The 17485-nt window shown below is 40.0% G+C and overlaps 1 protein-coding gene across 5 annotated transcripts in view; it reads right to left on the minus strand.

Moving 5' to 3' along the window:
* The window catches only part of vps13a (vacuolar protein sorting 13 homolog A), a 55745-nt gene extending 38736 nt beyond the window's left edge, over positions 1-17009 (minus strand). For 4 of the 5 annotated variants that reach the window (XM_036578552.1, XM_036578551.1, XM_036578553.1 and 1 more), the window contains exons 1-24: positions 16776-17009; positions 14770-14813; positions 14601-14643; positions 13585-13680; positions 12029-12130; positions 11828-11937; positions 11616-11675; positions 11199-11258; positions 8737-8817; positions 8580-8637; positions 8338-8465; positions 8107-8213; positions 7509-7680; positions 6474-6536; positions 6172-6304; positions 5325-5425; positions 4775-4917; positions 4475-4673; positions 2444-2558; positions 2139-2275; positions 1880-2012; positions 1534-1651; positions 1289-1433; positions 518-602 (exon numbers count right to left, since the gene is read on the minus strand). In XM_036578552.1, the coding sequence (XP_036434445.1) occupies positions 518-602; positions 1289-1433; positions 1534-1651; positions 1880-2012; positions 2139-2275; positions 2444-2558; positions 4475-4673; positions 4775-4917; positions 5325-5425; positions 6172-6304; positions 6474-6536; positions 7509-7680; positions 8107-8213; positions 8338-8465; positions 8580-8637; positions 8737-8817; positions 11199-11258; positions 11616-11675; positions 11828-11937; positions 12029-12130; positions 13585-13680; positions 14601-14643; positions 14770-14813; positions 16776-16875 (2533 nt within the window). In that variant the 5' untranslated portion in view covers positions 16876-17009. The remainder of the gene's footprint in view (positions 1-517; positions 603-1288; positions 1434-1533; positions 1652-1879; positions 2013-2138; positions 2276-2443; positions 2559-4474; positions 4674-4774; positions 4918-5324; positions 5426-6171; positions 6305-6473; positions 6537-7508; positions 7681-8106; positions 8214-8337; positions 8466-8579; positions 8638-8736; positions 8818-11198; positions 11259-11615; positions 11676-11827; positions 11938-12028; positions 12131-13584; positions 13681-14600; positions 14644-14769; positions 14814-16775) is intronic. The other variant, XM_036578550.1, reaches the window with a different exon arrangement.
* Positions 17010-17485: the final 476 nt, after the last annotated feature.

Genomic DNA, 17485 nt, shown 5'->3' on the forward strand with positions numbered 1-17485 from the left:
CGCATGCTTGACCCCAACAGTGAGGGGGTCCGGTGACTCTGTTATGCTGTGGGAGGCATTTTGCTGGCAAGGTTTGGATCAACTTTTCCCCTTAAAGGAAAGAGTCACTGCAGATCAATATAAAGTTATTCTGACTGGTCACCCTTATCCTATGATGAAACATATTTATCCTGATGGGAGTGGTTTTCTTCAGAATGACAATGGCCCCATACACAGTGCACGAGGAATGGTACGACTGAATGGTTTGATGAGTAGGAAAATTATGTAAATCATTTGCTACGGCCTTCACAGTCACCAGATCTCAACCCAATTGGGAAAAAACAGATCCATCCCTCCAGGGCAGTTCCACAGACTTGTAGAATCTATGCCTTGTTGCGTTGAGGCTGCTCTTGATCTTAAGACACTTTATGTTGGTTGTTTCTTTAATTTGTTAACAGTATCTTTGTGTTCCCCTTAAAGCTAAAATGTTTGGAAATGGCAAATATTTTGGATGAGTGTGCATGCATGTGTGTCTAACCTGAATCAAATATTATTGAGGAGCGCAGGTCAGCCATGGCTGGTCTTCTTGGGGTGATCTGAGGGGTGTCCCTCTGTTTGAGAACCTGCACACACACACAGAATTCCCACAGAATAGAACACATATGCTCCAGCATGAGTTCATCAATAGGCCTGTCACAATTATTACAATCGCCTAACTGCAATTATTTAAGACGACTGCAGGTATTTGAGATGATCACAATTATTTAATTATTTAACTGTATTTAATTATTTTCCACAAAACTTGGATTTCACAGTTGTTTTATGCTGCAACAAGCAAAATTTTAACTGGGTTTGCTGAGATGAGGCAATAAATGTAAATAAAAGACAGCAGTAAATGCATTTATTGAGACACATCATAGGACAACAAACAACTTCTAACTTGCTGCTCCAACAGGTTTAGAGGGCGGCGCAAGTATTGTTTATTTTTTTGTAAGCTATGTAGCTAATTTTAACGATTTTAGCATGCTGGCAGAATGAGTGATAGCTACTAAGTAAACTGGGCTTGGAAGCAAGATGGCTAATCAATCAATTTGGCCACTTTAGGCTTGCATTGTAATAGTTGCATATGGTGATCAGGAAAAGACTAACTGCCATTATTTACATGACACTGAAATTTCATAATCGTGACAGCCCTATTCATCAACCAGTCTCATTCACTCATTCTCACTCACACTTACTCCTTCATGCTGCATTAATCTTAAACAAACACACTGGAACTTAACTAAAGGTGTGGCTATGTCAAACACACCTTGGGTGTAACTTGCTGTGCAGCAGTCCGAGGTGGGGGACGACTCTCTGGGAGCGGAATGCTGTCAATCAGCTCCAGAACTCCACGCACTTTGTCATCGGAGATCCGCAGAGAGAGCAGAGGAAGCTCTCCAGAAATCTTGAACCTGAGCATACAGAAACAATGCAGATGAACACAATCTCATTACTGCTCTTTATAAATGAATGCTGATGCACAGACACCTAATCACATTCGAGTACACTTACTTTGGCATCCTCGAGTCAGTGACCACCATGGCTCTGCTGAAGACCACCATTAGGTCCACAGGTTCCAGGATGTGGAGAGCCGACTGCCTCTGCTTCCGGGCCTTTTTCCAGTCGCCATCTGAATACAGATCAGAAAGCAAACGTGTGTGTGTGTTTGAACATTTTAAAGACAAAAAGGTCGTGACTTTGTAGGAAAACCAAAAAACAGTTCTTTTTGTTTAAAACTAAAAGATCATAACTATTTCTTTTTGGTTGCAGTTATGGTTAGTTTTAGAATTGGATTTTTTTTTTACATAATAAGTATTTATTACATACAGTGAGTGACTGAAAGAAACCGAATCTGTACCTGGTTTGGTGTATATAAATTGAAGGCTGCTTAGTTGGACGTCGAATCTGTCATACGCTCGAGACATGATGTCCTCTATTGTGCTGCTTCCGATTGAAAGCTGGGGCAAATCAGCTTTGCTCTGACTGGACATCTACTCAACACAAGAACACAGACTTAGACATTTAATTTACTGTTGTTATTTGTTATTGTAGAGGCCTTTAAGTATTCATGCTGGACAAGTAAGACACAGAGAGACACTAAAATTACACAGCTTCACCTGAAAATGCCCCAGATCCAGAATAGCAAGGTTGTGCTTGGGGTCATAGAAGCCCATCTGTGGCACAATGACATAGGAGGCCATCAGGTTGATTTTCAGATCCAAAACCTTCTGCGTCTCAATGACGTACATGAGTCCTGCATAAAAAACAGCACATAAAAACAAGTCAATTTTTCTAAAAAGAATCATAGGGGTTGTTTGACTAAATTAATAAAAAATAATCTGGAGTCTAAGAAATGAAAACCCACCTTAGTCTTACTAGGGTCTAGATATTTATGAGAAATGCCCACAACACACACACACACCTGTTGAGGTTCTATCTCTGAATTGCTCCAGCTTCATACGGGTGGCATTGGTCAGCTCGTCCAACTCAAGGTCATTGGGAGGCATGAAAAATGCTGACATACTGTTCACTGTCATCTATGAGAGAACACACACACACACACACACACACACACCCACACACACACACACACACACACACACACACACACACACACAGAGAGAGAGAGAGATGATATTTTGCTGACTGTCTGTGAAAAGCTCAGGTGTTTCTTATGGTACTCCTTGTTCTCACAATACACAGGATCACACTATTAAAATTTTTTTAGCATATTTGCAAACAAGTTGGAGCACACAATATATTCCAGGAAAACAATTGTGCCACATTTAAAAAATGAAACTAGAAGCACAGTGTTTTTTAGATGTGAAGCACCTCATGGAACTCAATTGTGAGTGAGTGACTGAGGCTACATTTACACAGCAGGTAAAAGTGGCCCAAATCCGTGCAGTGTGAACAGCAAAAAACGCATTGAATCCGATTTGAGATGCTTTCATATGTGGTACTGAAATCTGATACATATCCGATCTGCGGCAATGCGACTTGGTCTGAACAGCCAGATCCGAATTCATGCGACTTCTATGTCAATCCAACTTGACATTCGTCATAATTTCACACTGCTGAGACTCATAAACGTTTAGGCTGATGTTTCTGTACCAAAAAATTAGAAGAGACTTATTGCAACCGCTCCGTGTTCGAAGAGTTTTCGGACGAACACGGCCGGAGGAGACCGAGGCTGCAGCGTCAGAGAACAGTTTAAAGAATCCGAGGACGCGAACCACACTGTGGGTGATGAGCCCAGCTCAGCGCAACCACTGGAACTTCATTATAACTCCTGTGATGCTGGCGAAGACGAAACTGAAAGCCCCGGGAGTGACAGGCGTTCCCTGGTCATCATGATTATTCACCTCTGGATGAGCCATGTGAAGCATTGTTCTTTTGCGCATGCGGGTCGGTTTAGGAGCTGATCTGTTTAGACTGATGTCGCATACAGATCACATTTAAAAGATAATGTGAACAGCCAAACAAAAAATTCAGATTTGGTGAGAAAATCAGATTTGGGCCACTTTTACTGCTGTGTAAACGTAGCCTGAGAGAATGCTTGACTCAATGATTGAGTAAATGATTGACAGAGTGAGTGACTGATTAAGTGAATGAGTGAATGACTGACTGACTAAATGACAGAGTGAACAACTGACTGACTACTGACCGAGTGACAAAGTGAAGGACTGAATGAATGATTGAGTGACTGACTGATCAACTGAGTGACGGAGCCAACAACTGACCAACTAACCACCAGAGGGAACAACTGATCGATTGAGTGAAGGAGCAAACAGATGACTGAGTGACTGAGGAGCAAACCACTGATCAATTCAGTGGCAGAGTGAACGTATTATTGACTGATTGACAGAGTGAGCGACTGATCAATTGAGTGACAGAGTGAATGACTGACCAAATGAGTGACAGAGCAAACCACTCACTCTCTTACACACTAAAATAACAAATAAACTAAACGAGGAGAGGGCTTTCTATTATTCTTTGCATTCTGTTTTCTGATATTTACCTCAATTTTGATCATCATCAGTTTCCTTCATATAAATATACTATTTGCACCTAACCTATAGCATGATAGCATTATTCCTACGATAGAGGGAATTAGGTTTGTTATTGTTTTTGTTATTTTAGCTATAATGGCTTTTAACTTCCAGCCAAAATATTACTTTTGGACCACAAAACCAACAGCATGCAGCCCTGCCTTAGATGCCAAATGGCAACGATTACAACAAATGCCACTTACAGGGCTGCATTTCATAAGACGAGAATGAAATGTTGCAGCATTCATATTGCTTATTTTCCAGTGAGTAAACTTACGTTACCCATTTTATGTCTCTGAATGTTCAATCTATTCAACCCAGAAGGCATCAGCTAAATTTGCATCCTCTTGTGCCTCTTATCTCTCACACAGACACTGAAACACACTCTGAAACACACTCACTGCATCATAGATAATTTCCAGTGGCTGCGACTCTACGTGCAGTCTTTGGTCTGCCTTTGCGTCTAATGGGTTGGTCTCGAACATCAAGCTAAGCAGAGGCTTGTTCTCCTCCACCACACGGCGGGAAGACAGCAGCATAGGGGCCACATTATTCCGCGGAAGACCCGTCACCTCAAACGATGACAGCTGAGTCGTGATCCTGACCACAGAACCGACAGGAGATCAAACAATGAATACATATAATACAATAAAAGCTTAAATTCTGACTGTATAATAACTGAAAGGAAGAGAGGAACGTACTTTATAGCTTGAGCGGAGGGTCTCTGGGTGAGCGTGGCTCTCAGGTCAATGACGGACAGTTTGATAATCTCTGGTTTCTCCTTGCTCTCCTTGATTGACACGGACATGCTCACCAACTGGAAACGAACCTTCATGTCCTCAAACTGCAAAATACGATGTATCAATATTAATAAAAACAGTGTATTACACCAGTGATAGCAGCAAGTGTTCAATTTGTGCACAACATTTCTTGATTTAGGAAAATAAGCTAGCCTAGCCTAGTTACCAATCTATCAAAAAGTTCTCTGATAGTCCATTAAAACAAGTGGAGAAACTGTGCTGACAGTCCAACATGTTACATTTTTGACATTTATTTAAATTCATTCATCATATAACTATGTAATTAGATTTAAATGCTGTAGCAAACAATAATAACTTTAGACCAAGGTTTAAAAATAAGCTGAAACTACACCAAGAGTTTGGTTTCTATCAAACATAGGTAGCACATAAAGCTTGACTGGCACCAGCGTCTTAAGGTGACGTTCAGATTGACTGAATGGAGAGCACATACATCTTTTGGCAGGTTAGGATTGACGGCTGTCTCACTGTATCCAATGGCGGTATAGAGTTTGGCTTTCTCTGCTGGGGTCATCAGCGTGTCAAAACCTGAGGCTAGGGAAAAATAACATTGCAAAAAAAAGAAAAAAAACATCAGAATGTGGCACTGAGGCTTAAAATTCAGCCACATGTCATGAATCTATGATGAAATACTAGGGTTGGCTGCATTTTTTATGCTTACATACTTGCTGATTTTTCAGAAACTCAAAAACTCTCAGTACTACCTTAAAAACAATAATTGTATTTGATAAGTATCCGTTATTTTAAGTATGTTTGTTTGTTTTGACCAAATAGTCCAGTTTTTTTATAACAAATAAATGCATTTTCATGTCACGCATTTGAAGAGAGAGATAGATGTGCTGTTATGTTAGATAAGGAGATGAGTCTGACTCGTTTACTTTAGCTGAATGGATATCAAAGTTCAAACTCCACTGTTAACTTGGTTGTCCAACATTTTGTAAGAAAATCTTTTGTTTGAATCAGTGATAAATAAGCCTTTAACTTTGAAAATTGTCAGGAATCTACAAAAAGGTTCCAAAATTGTAGCAGTGTCTAAAGTATTAACAGAAAACAAAGCTTCTGAAAACTAAATAAAGACCTGAATACCAACAAAACAAAGGAATACTTGAGTATTCGGATTATATGGGCCAGCTTTATTAAATCTCACTTGAACTGAGGCTGTATTTCAACCCTTGTAGTTTAAACCAACATGATGCTTTAATCGACTTAATCATAATTTAATGCAATGAACCTAGCCTTAGTGTAGACTGCATTTAAAGTGAGCACTGACTGATAAGTACCTCCAGGTTTGGCATCTTTGGCCTGTGAGCTGCTATCTCCAGACCAGTTCCACATCCAGCCGAACCAACCCTGAGACTGCTCCTCCTCCACCTTCACCCCAGGCCGGTAGATCCGCAGCCCTGCCTTAGAGGCCTAATAGCCGCAATTACAACAAATAACACTCACAGGGTTGCATTTCTTAAGATGAGTAAAGGAATAAGAGATTACAACATTTAACTGTGTAATTTTGTGGTGTTTAAAGAATGCTGTAGTTAAGCTATGCAGATCTGTGTGACACTTTGCTCTGTGAACTGTTCTTCACCTCCATCTCAGCTTGTTGTCTCGCCAGCGTGATGTTGAAAATATCCAGAGTTTTCTCTGTGTGCTGCAAATGAAATTATAAAGAAACAGCTTAAAAGATTTTAACAGAGCAATGCCTCCCAAGGGACATTAAATGGCTTATCCTGCTATTAACAGACACACTGTTCAGACTCAGAGAAGCCTACTCGAATGAGCTATTACACTATTACAGCACTACAGTTATGCAGTATGACAGTAAGTCATAGTTACACACAGAATAGTGCAAAAGTCAGAGGCCACCTTTCATTTATTTAATCAAGTTAAACTCAGCACAATTTTTCAAAATTTCAAAAAAGCAGAAGACATATTTAACAGAAAATTACACAGTAGTCCAAAAACTAAAAATAATATGAAATTTTTAGTATTGTATGTTCACCTTTTGTCTTTTTTACTGCTTTAATTCTTTTTCAGGAAACTTGCTTTTAGTTTTTCAAAGAAAACTGCAGGGATATTTTTCCACATCTTTAAAGTTCAGTCTTAGAAGTTGGTTGCATTTTCTGCTTCTACTGATCCAAGTAATCCCAAACACATTCAGTGATGTTGAGTTCTGGACTCTGGGGTTGTCAGTCCATTTGTCTGAGAACACCAGCAGCTTCTCTGTTTGATTTGCCAATTTTCTTCTAGTTTCTTTTCACAGTAACAGTTTCTTGACAGTTGCACATCTTTTTAGACCCATACTGTTGAGTTGTCTCCTGACAGTGGAAGGATGGACAGAAACACCTGTGGATTTTTCCAGATCTCAAGCCAGAATCGAGCTTGATTTTCTCCTCTCTCTCTCTTAAAGCTATGAAAGCTTTCAGTACGTCTTATTGATTGGGACAGTTTTGATGGTCTACCAGGTCTTGCATGTTCCAATTTCTTTATATCTTTTAATAACTTCAGTTTTGGAAACTCATCAACTTTCACTTCAATGTCCCTAACACTGAACACTAGTAAACAGAGTACAATGAACACGTTGTAGACAATTCTAATGCTTTTAAAGGTCCTCACTTCTTACCTCCAGTTTCTTCAGCAGGCCCTCCGCAGGCTTCTTGCTGGTGATTTTGGTCTTATAGAGCTCTTTGTACTGCTTCACCTGTTGCCTGTGCTGCCGAATGTGTTTCCAGGACCACATGTGCAGGCGGGGTTTTACGTTCACCTCCAAAATGCCGGTGATGACGTACCGCCACCTGGAATCATAGAAGACACAGAAGCAAATATTCCATGTAATCCTTTCCACATACCAAGAGAACGGGTAAAAAAATGAACATAATATTGACTGCTATTATTTTACATTGTCAAAAATTAAACAGAAACTCACAGATTTAGTCAGTGTTTTAACAAGTGATATGACTGACAATGGTGAGATATGATTACATCAGCTCTTGAAAAAAATTCTCAGCAACTCACCAAGTCTTAACATTATAAAAGCTTTATTGGTAAGATTGCTGCCAATGACAATAAATCCCTGGAAACTCAATATCAGCCAATTTAAATATGTAATCCACCAATATCAATCTTTTATTGAATTCAAGGAAGCTTGACTGAGATAACTGCGTCACTATTCTTTTAAAAAAAAAAAATAAAAAACAGAAGAATGTTGTGAAAGTTCTCACCAGTGGTAAGCGTTAGTGTGAACAGGCACATCTGGGCGATACTTCCTGTACGGAAGATTACGTGACATCATATCCACAGAGCCCAAAAGCTCCAAAATGCTGACATACTGCAGGTGACAAAGGGCAAGAGAGGTCATGTGAAGTTTACACTAAAGCCGTATGATTAAACTGATCTTCTGAACTGAATCTATCTATGATGTAATCATGTTACTATGTCTCTTTTCCCCTCACCTGTGGTCTGCTGAGCTCCACAGCCACCTCTGGCAGGTTGACCACCAGATCCACCTTCGGCGAGGAGAAATCCACGTCTGAGCGAGGGTTCATCCTCAGTTTGGCGTTGGCTGATATCGGACGGAAAACTAACAAAGCAATGCAGTCAAATTAGTCTAATGTTTACTCTTCAGTGACATACCCAAAAACATCTGGATGCTCAAGAAGAGCAAATTATAGTATGAGTAAAGACAAACACTCACTAAAATTATAGTCCTGAGGGATGGAGTTCTGGACAGCCACATTGCGTTGCAGACATTGCTACAAGAACAACAGAGCAACAATGGATTAGGATTACAGTTTCCTCCTACTTTCCTATGGAGTGATAGTTTTCTCTATTAAATAGAGTTAATGTCTTACCAGTGCCTCGGTAGGCGTATGACTGGAGTACAGTTCTGAGTTCACATTCCAATATGCAAACAGATTGTCCAGACGGACGAGCTGAAAACAGAAGTTATTTAAAGTTCATAATGATTAATTATTTAAGACTTAAAGTTAACAATTATGATTATTAACTAGTGTCTACATGCACTGACAGCCTAAGGCTTTCATCTCACACAACTAAGCCACCCTGAGGCAAGTTTCTTATTGAGGCAGAACCTCACTGACAGCTTATTTTAGAGTCTTTCTCCAATAAAAATGGCAGTTGAACAGCTGCTTGGCTCTTATTTTCCCATTTTCCCCCATTTTCATTTTTATATTCAAGTGTGGGAAATATTTAGTATTGTACTATGTTACTATACATTAGTATTATTTTGGAAGACTTCAAGTGACTTAAGCACTTTACTCAAACACAATTAAAATAAAATATTTTTTCTCCATTCTATTAATAAGAGAAATAACCTACTTTTTACTGCTTATATTTTCATTTACACATCCAGGATACTTATTACAAATCTCAAAGAGACTTTTCTAGTACTTTTGTTCTTGCCAATCTGTTCAGTTCACATGTATTGTATTATATTTATCAAAGCATCCAATCAAATTTGTATCAGAGTAAAATGAAACTGTCCACGGCTATGCTACTTCGTCTTTGTTTGAGGACCAGCACCATCCATTAGCTGTTGTTCCACACTTGTGGCCAGCACTTCTTAGGAAGATGAGGGGCATGAGTGCAGTGTGCTGCTGCAAAGAATTAACACCAGAGTGTAAAGCGTGATCAGTTCATGCCAAGCAAAAAAAGATCTCTATCTTTTTAAAAAAAAAACACATGGTCATTTCCCCACTCGCCGCCATATCATCAAGTTTGGTTATTCAACAGGGTCTGCTGCTCTCTTTCCCCGTTATGTTTATTTTAACTTTAAGGCATGCACACACACACACCTCCTGGTAACTTCCTAGGTGATGTTACTTCTGCGGTACTTGCACTCGCTTTTTTTCATCCTGCCATTATCTGCTCATTATGATCTGCTCATTTTTCACAGATTTGTATTACAGAAGCAAATCTTATCTAAATTTAGAAGTCATATCTTATCTCACAGCATCGTATCTCTAAGATGTAATCTACTCAATCAATGTTGACAATCAACTGTCATGTCGGTTACCAAGCATCCGACTATATGCACTCATGGTTACATGTGTACTCAAACGTACACATGTAACCAAAATAACATTAAAATTGTAAGTCACAGCTACCGTTATCGTTGTAAAAAGGTCAAAACAAAACTAAAGGGTAATAAACTGGAGATTAGAAATATTGTCGTCGCCGCTCCTGTTTCAGTGTCCATTTCCCAAACACTTTAGTCGACCATGCTATTAATCCTCCTAGTAAACAGCCCTACGTTCAGCTCTGTCTCCTTACTATTCATCGCCATAGCTGTGATGTTTCATCTGACGAGTTTTCCAACGGTGGAGACACGTCTACAGTGTCTGGGATTTTTAAAATGCAGAGTTAGAAAAGAAAAACATCTCAGAATAGAAACAACTGTTTTGCAGTATAAATGAACATAATGTCACTATGCTAGTTATAGTGGACTATGCTGCTTGTCCCAGTCACCTAAAAACAATAGAAATGGACAGTTAAAACAGAAGTTACACCTAGGACACCTTTGGGTTTGTCTTAAAGTTAGGACAGGGTTTAGGAAATTTTGTCTTGTTAGGATGTTTCTCTAATACTGTTTTCTTATCTGGAGTTAATGATAAGATTATAAACTTAAGAACTGCTTTCTGTAATAGCTTCTGTCTTAAATTCAGTCCTAACTGAAATTGTCATGGCAACTAAACAAATATAAGATTTCAGAATTAAGATATTGCTGTAATACAGCCCCAGGTGAAGTCAGAGGGGGTGAGGAGGGGCATTGAGAAAAAAACATTTTGCGTTGCTATCAGTTTGCGGTCTCTTGAAATTATTGATATTACATATTTGAACCCAGGGCTATGATTGGTTAAACGTTTCTTCTTTTGTTTTTTTAGAAGGCTAGACGCTGCTGCCTTTCGCTGTTAGCTTTAAGTTCTGCACATACACAATTAAACTCACAGGCGTCACCAGCTTTTTGCATAGTTGAGCGACAATTCATATCAGCGTTTGCTATCAACATGTGTACCTGCTATGCAAAATGCGTAAAGTTTAGCAGGATTAGAATATGTTGAAATGTAGATACTTCGACTTTCTCTCTGTTTCAGTATGTTTTCGCCTTCATACTTCTACTTTTAACTCATATTAACACATTAACTATACTTTCACTACAGTATCATTTCTCTCAATTTCTCTTCTTTTTTCAACTCATTTGTATTTCATATGGAACCATTCTCAACTATAACTTACAACAAAAGGAATAATTCAGTTGAAAATTCACAGAAGTCATGCAGTAAAAATATTTTACCTTGAAAAACAGCTTTGATTTCTCGTCCAGCAGACAGGGCTTCCAGTTTGCATCGGCGGTCTGCATGTATAAAATAGTCACACACTAAAAAACACAGCCAGAAACTGGAAGAACTCCAGTCATATTAACAAACATGACGTCAGGTCAGATTCACAGCACCACATGAGGTGTGAAGACGGTGTCCCTATTCAATACATACAATTCATGTAATTAATCAGATATGCGCTATTTAATGTTTGAATTCCATTGGCAATGTCACATAATGTTACAGATTGTAACGTGTTTAACATATATTCTTTTCCACATATGCAATCCCTGAGAAACGTTTTGAGGGTCAGTTTTGGATTTCTATTTGTAGCAATAAACTCTGATCTGATTTATATTAAAGAACATAGTCTGGGTGAGAAACGACAGTACCTGAAGACTGAGGTTTTGCAGAGACACTCCAAATGAGAGAGGAGAGTTTGGATTGGTGACCTGTGTGGGAAGCATACATTTATTTATCTTTATTCTATGAAGAAACATTAGAAATGACTAAAGATGACTATAGTATTCTGAGCAGAAAGACAACTAAAATGGAACTTTGAAGAGGAAAAAATTATCTTTGCAAAACTGAACTGATGACTTACAACATCTTCGTAGCGAACGTGAATATTTGAGATTTTCACTTGCAGGTTTTTGATCACTTGCGTGACCAACTTCTCCACAAAGGTATCCTGCTTTTCAGTCTTCGGGTTTTCTACGCAAACACAGGAAGATAATGCAAATTCACAAACTGATAAGTTATTTTTATTAGTGTAAAGATTATAGCCATAGTTCCTCTTTCTAACCTTGCTCGGCTGCTTTCTGCTTGGTCTCCTCGATCCTCTGCAGCTCCCTCTGTCGAGCCTCCTGTAACTGCTTCTCTTCCTTTTCGGCATCATATTTTATACCTAAGACAAAGAACAGATACAATGACTTTAGGATGGACAATATGGTAAAAAATAATATTGCAATACATAAAATGTGTCATAATCGTTCGTTTTTCCAAGGTTTGTGAACAAGTTGGAATGAACAAAATGCAAAATCTCCAACTCCGAAATATGTAAGATGGAAAAATACAAGACACTGGTATAATAGGTGGACATCCAATCAGTTACTTGTTATCCTGATAGAAACAGAACAGCATCATTTATCATATTAATGATCACATATCACTATGTGCCCACCCCTAAAATACTGACATTGTTTAAATGACAAAATGTAATATACCCTTCTTATACCTAGTGTTTCCATCAGTCTCAAGTAATCTGATCACAAGTGGACAGAAGTATAATCATTTATAAAAGGCATTTCCATGGGTCTCAAATGCATCTCCAGTAACCTTCTAAGGTCAGATTTCAGGACGGGAGGAAGGGTACCACACACATTTACAGACCCAGATTCTTATTACGTTTTTCTTTCGTCAGACGAAAATGTTGTTCATTTTTGTTGTTTGTGTAAATGAACAGGCTGTTACATCAGTTTAGATCACATGGTTTGCTAGTGCAATTTGTGAATAAACAGGAGATAAAAGAAAGAAAGAAGCTGCGTAGCTGCTTTTGTCTGTTCTTGTTATGACACAGTTGGTTAAGGCAGTTATGTTAAATGTTGCTGTGGTTACATTGGGACGCCTTACTGTTCAGACCACAAATGTTATGTGGTCATATACATCCTTGACCACCTCCAAAGTGTTTTTTTGTTAAAGTCAGGTGGGAACAGAATCTTAGTTAGTCAAAAACTTTATATGCTTAAGAAAAAAAAAATCACAGCTGAAATAAGTAGGCATTTCATCCATCTCTTGTTTGCGAATTTTGAAAATGCCCCCACATAGATGATGTGCGAAAAACGGTGGTGGAAACAGATGACATAAGTGGGACAGTGACTTAAGCCATCATTAAATGGGCCACTGACCATTCTTCTGGCATCTTTGAACTGTTATGGCTACAGAGTGTTGTCAAAACTGCTCTACCGAGAATTAAAACAGATAAAATCATTCCACTGTACAGCCACGCAGGGTGGGTGAGACTCTTGTCTTGCACCGTACATCGCAAGTGTGACAAGTCATCCTCAAGAATTTGGGCGTAACCATAGTTAATCGAAATACTGCTTTATTTTCATTTTCTTTCGGCGAACAATAGGCATATGGCGATAGGCAAAACGCACAAATACTGCTTGATCCCAGCATTACGGCAGAAACAGACCTTCTTAGAGAACACAGTCAAAGTTCACACCTAAAGTCACCTAAACAATTTAATGACATCTTCAGGAAATGGAGCTTCAAATTGAATTTCAGTTTAGAGGCCATACTGAGGAAAATGGAGCTCATGTTAACCGTGAACAGATGAGATTGATTGACAGCTCTTACTGGCAGTAGGAACAATAAGCAGATAGACTTCATCCAGTGTGGCCTCAACAGACTGTGTGTACAGATTCTTCCACGGGATCTTCAGCTCCAGGCGGCCTGACAAGACACACACATTAGAGTCATTAAAAATCATCTTAAACAAACATGAACCAGATAAGACAACAAAAGCCTTCCAACAGCCTGAGCTAATTTTGTATCCAGAACCATGGAATTGAGCCATCTGAGGCTAACAAGGCCAAATGATTCATAATCAACATTTATTCATTCAAATCTCTTTCCAGAACATTTGAATAAACCAATACTGCGTTAACGAGGAAGAGCTCGAGAGTCTCAGTTAAGCTATTTAGGTTTAGGTTGTAAATGGTTTATGACAATGTCCTAAAAGGATGCAAACAGAGATCATGTAAATAGTACAATTGAAACCAGACAGAAACTGGTGCTATAGGGGCATTCTGGCCTAAAACTAGCATGTAATACATTAGTTACGTTATGTATTATTCTAAGGTGCAGCATTGCTTCCTTCAGCCTCATAGGTTTGACAGAATTTACAATTTTGTTTTCGTCCATCGGTGTTCTCACACTACAATACCCAGCATGCATAGCGACAGGTATACGTCATACAATCTTTGGTTATTCCTGCAGCACAAAGCACTGGAGGCTAATAAATACATATGTGGGGCTAGCTGGTGTCAGTGATACGTCACTAACCTCACTTAATGGTTAAACATTTTTATTTGTTGAAGGAAAAATTCAGCCTAAAATAATTTCAAACAGCTTGCCCCCCTAGTATCCACCCTAAAGCCCTTGTAGTCTTTCAAAATTTACTTTCACCTTCAAGATACATCATCAGAAGGGGGATTTCCTAGTCTTTAAATCAGGACATTTCGCTTAAGAGACTATCGCACCACAGCTGTAAGAGGAGAAGCATGTTTACAACAGATGTAGCAAAGGTTAAGTAATTTTTGGCCAGAGTGCCCCTTTAAACTATGTGCGAATGTGTGTTCTGATGAAGTTACCTATATGTCCTGCTCTGACTTTGAAGGGAATGTCCAGCTGGCTCTAAAATAGAGAAGTCAAATCAAACATTTACATACACTTACACTTAAATAGACCAGTATTGATGTGAACACCCAAATCATACGCTATCAAAAACAGAAGTGCTTTAATTGCATGGCTGACACTTACCAAAGCATTTTCCTTTATTTCAAGATTTCGCAGTATTGCATCACCTGTGAAAGACACAGTCTGTAAGGCAAGGCTACATTTGGGAGATACTATGCTAAAATATCATCATAATCATATCAAATTACTTAGAATTGGGCTTACAGTCTCAATACAGTACAGAGGCAGACGTGTGCTTAGTTCAAGGGCCACCAGCACTGTCCATATAAATAAGGATTTATGATATAGTTAAAGCTGGGTAATTGTAACAGATTTTGCAGACCTGAACAATTAACCTTGTAAAAGAATACAGCAGGTCAAAGTAGTAAACCTGCAAGTTATGTCTCAGACATGATGCTGTGAAAGTCAGCGAATGTTCTGCTATTGTCTTATTAAAACTGCAAACAGAACTGACGCTCACCTTATTTGCACAGTAAACAAATGTATTAATGAAGAAAAAGATCACAAACAAGAACTGACAACAGAAAGAACTACGGCCTTTAATGCTGCCCTGTGTTGTTTGTGTTTGCTTGGGTGAGAAGCATTGTTTGCATTTTTAAATATCAACCTGTTCAGGGACAGCAGATAAAAATCAGCCATTTAATTACAGGCCCATATCAGTGCTGCTGGAGTTTTAAACCCCTTAGTGTCACTGCTGGACTGAGAATAGTCCACCAACCAAAAATATCCAGCCAACAGCGTCTCGTGGGCAACTGGAGGATGACCGCTGCAAACCGTGCAGCAACAGATGAGCTACTGTCTCTGACTTCACATCTACAAGTGGACAGTGAGTGGACACAGTGTTTAATAACTCCAGCAGCACTGCTGTGTCTGCTACACTCGTACCAGCACAACACACACTAACACACCACCACCACATCAGTGTTACTGCAGTGCTGAGAATGGTCCACTGCCCAAATAATATCTGCTCTGTAGTGGTCCTGTGGGGGTCCTGACCACTGAAGAACAGGGTGAAAGAGGGCTAACAAAGTATGCAGAGCAAAGGATCAACTACAGTCTGTAATTGCAGAACTACAAAGTGCATCTATATGGCAAGTGGAGCTGATAAAATGGACAGAGTGTGGAAACAAGGAGGTGGTTTTAATGTTTGTGTGTGTGTGTGTAGTAATAAACTACACTTCCACTGCTCCATGGTAAAGTTTTAGCAGTAAAATAAATATTACAGTAATCTGTAGGATTATCATTCCTGCATAGCTTATTAAACGTTCACCGTGAACTTGGTTTTGGGTGAAGTTTACTGTGAACTGAAAGAAGTATAACCCGAGATGTTTACTAGCTCGGACCACATGTCACTCAGAGGAGTCGCATCATGAGGAAGTTGGAGGTTCACACCACTAGTAAAAGTTAACAGCATGGTCAGAAATCTTGGAATAGTTTTAAAACCGCAGCCATGCCTTGAGGTTAAGGCAGGTCCGGGCTTAAACCTCTTTCTTTTTGGCAGACCAGACTAGAGCTAGTTCGGCTAACCGTAACCACGTGAATGAATGGGGCAAATGCAGCTTATTGCTACCTTCTGCTTCTTTTTCTCAGCTGTCAACAGATGCTAAACCTTTTCCTGGCTGTAATTAAAGCTGGATGCACCCTCTCTTCTGTCCCGTGCTAGCCAGCTAACGTCCATAGCCATTCCAATACAATGTAACGCTAAAGCACTAAGTTGCCATTTAGCTAAAGAGCCCAAAACCGGAATTAGCAGCCTGTCTGTTAATCTCCTTGTGAACCAGAGCCTGTCAGCAGCAAACTGGAGCTCATTCCTGAGCCTGGAGTTCGTGCGGAGGAAGCTAACGCTAACCGTGAAGGGCGCAGAGGCACAGCTGCTTATTCGCCAGCTTGTTGTTCGAATTTTCCCGTTCCACCTTAAAAGGTGCCTCAAGCGCCAGACTGTAACTGCTGCACAATTAAGGCGGAACGGGAAAATTCCCACAACACGCTGGCGAACAGGAAGGCAACCTGAGCCACAGAAGCGCTGCTTTCTGCTGTAGCGTTAAGTAAGCCACTGTCACGGCTCTCACCTCCCCATATGCCCAAGTTCAGCTGGGAGCTGTCGAGGTTCACCACGTAGTCCCCCAGAAACCTGTTCAGAACATCCACCACCAGCGACTCGAACACCATGTTTCTCCTCTCCTCAGCAGCGCAACACCATGTTTTTTCTTTTCGGTTTCGGTTGGAGCTCTGCAGGCCCTCCGACTGGGTGTCAGTTAGTCGGGTTTCCTGAAATAAACATTACAGGAGCTGCTCGCGCTGGGAGGGACCACGCGCATTATTACACACACGTCACGAGGAGGGAGCAGGAGCGCCCTCTACAGGCCGCGGGCTCCTACTACAGACGAGTAGGCTTCTGTTTAGGTCAATCGCTGAGATATAAACAAAGTCACCCAGAGTGGTTTGGTGTGAAATGCTCTGCTGTAGAGAAAATGTACGAGTCAGCAATGTTCACAGCAGTTCTGATAGGAACCAGGCGTCTGAAGAGTCAGGCAGACGGACACACGCAAAGGCTCATGGTAGCGCGCGTCCTCCGACAAAGAGTTGTCTTGTTGTGTTGTTTTGTGTCGTTGTCTTTAGTTCTAGTTATGTGTTAGAGTTTTATATGTAGTTATGTGTCGGAGAGTGGGCTAATGTGTGGGCTTGTGTATGAGGTCGGGCCACTGGCAGGGTGAAGCCGGTGACCAGAGTTGACCTCCTCATGGAGCTCAGCATACTTTGCGTTCCTGTTTATGTTAGT

This window comes from Colossoma macropomum, unplaced genomic scaffold (genome assembly GCF_904425465.1).
Source record: "Colossoma macropomum unplaced genomic scaffold, Colossoma_macropomum, whole genome shotgun sequence".
Classification (NCBI taxonomy): Eukaryota; Metazoa; Chordata; class Actinopteri; order Characiformes; family Serrasalmidae; genus Colossoma; species Colossoma macropomum.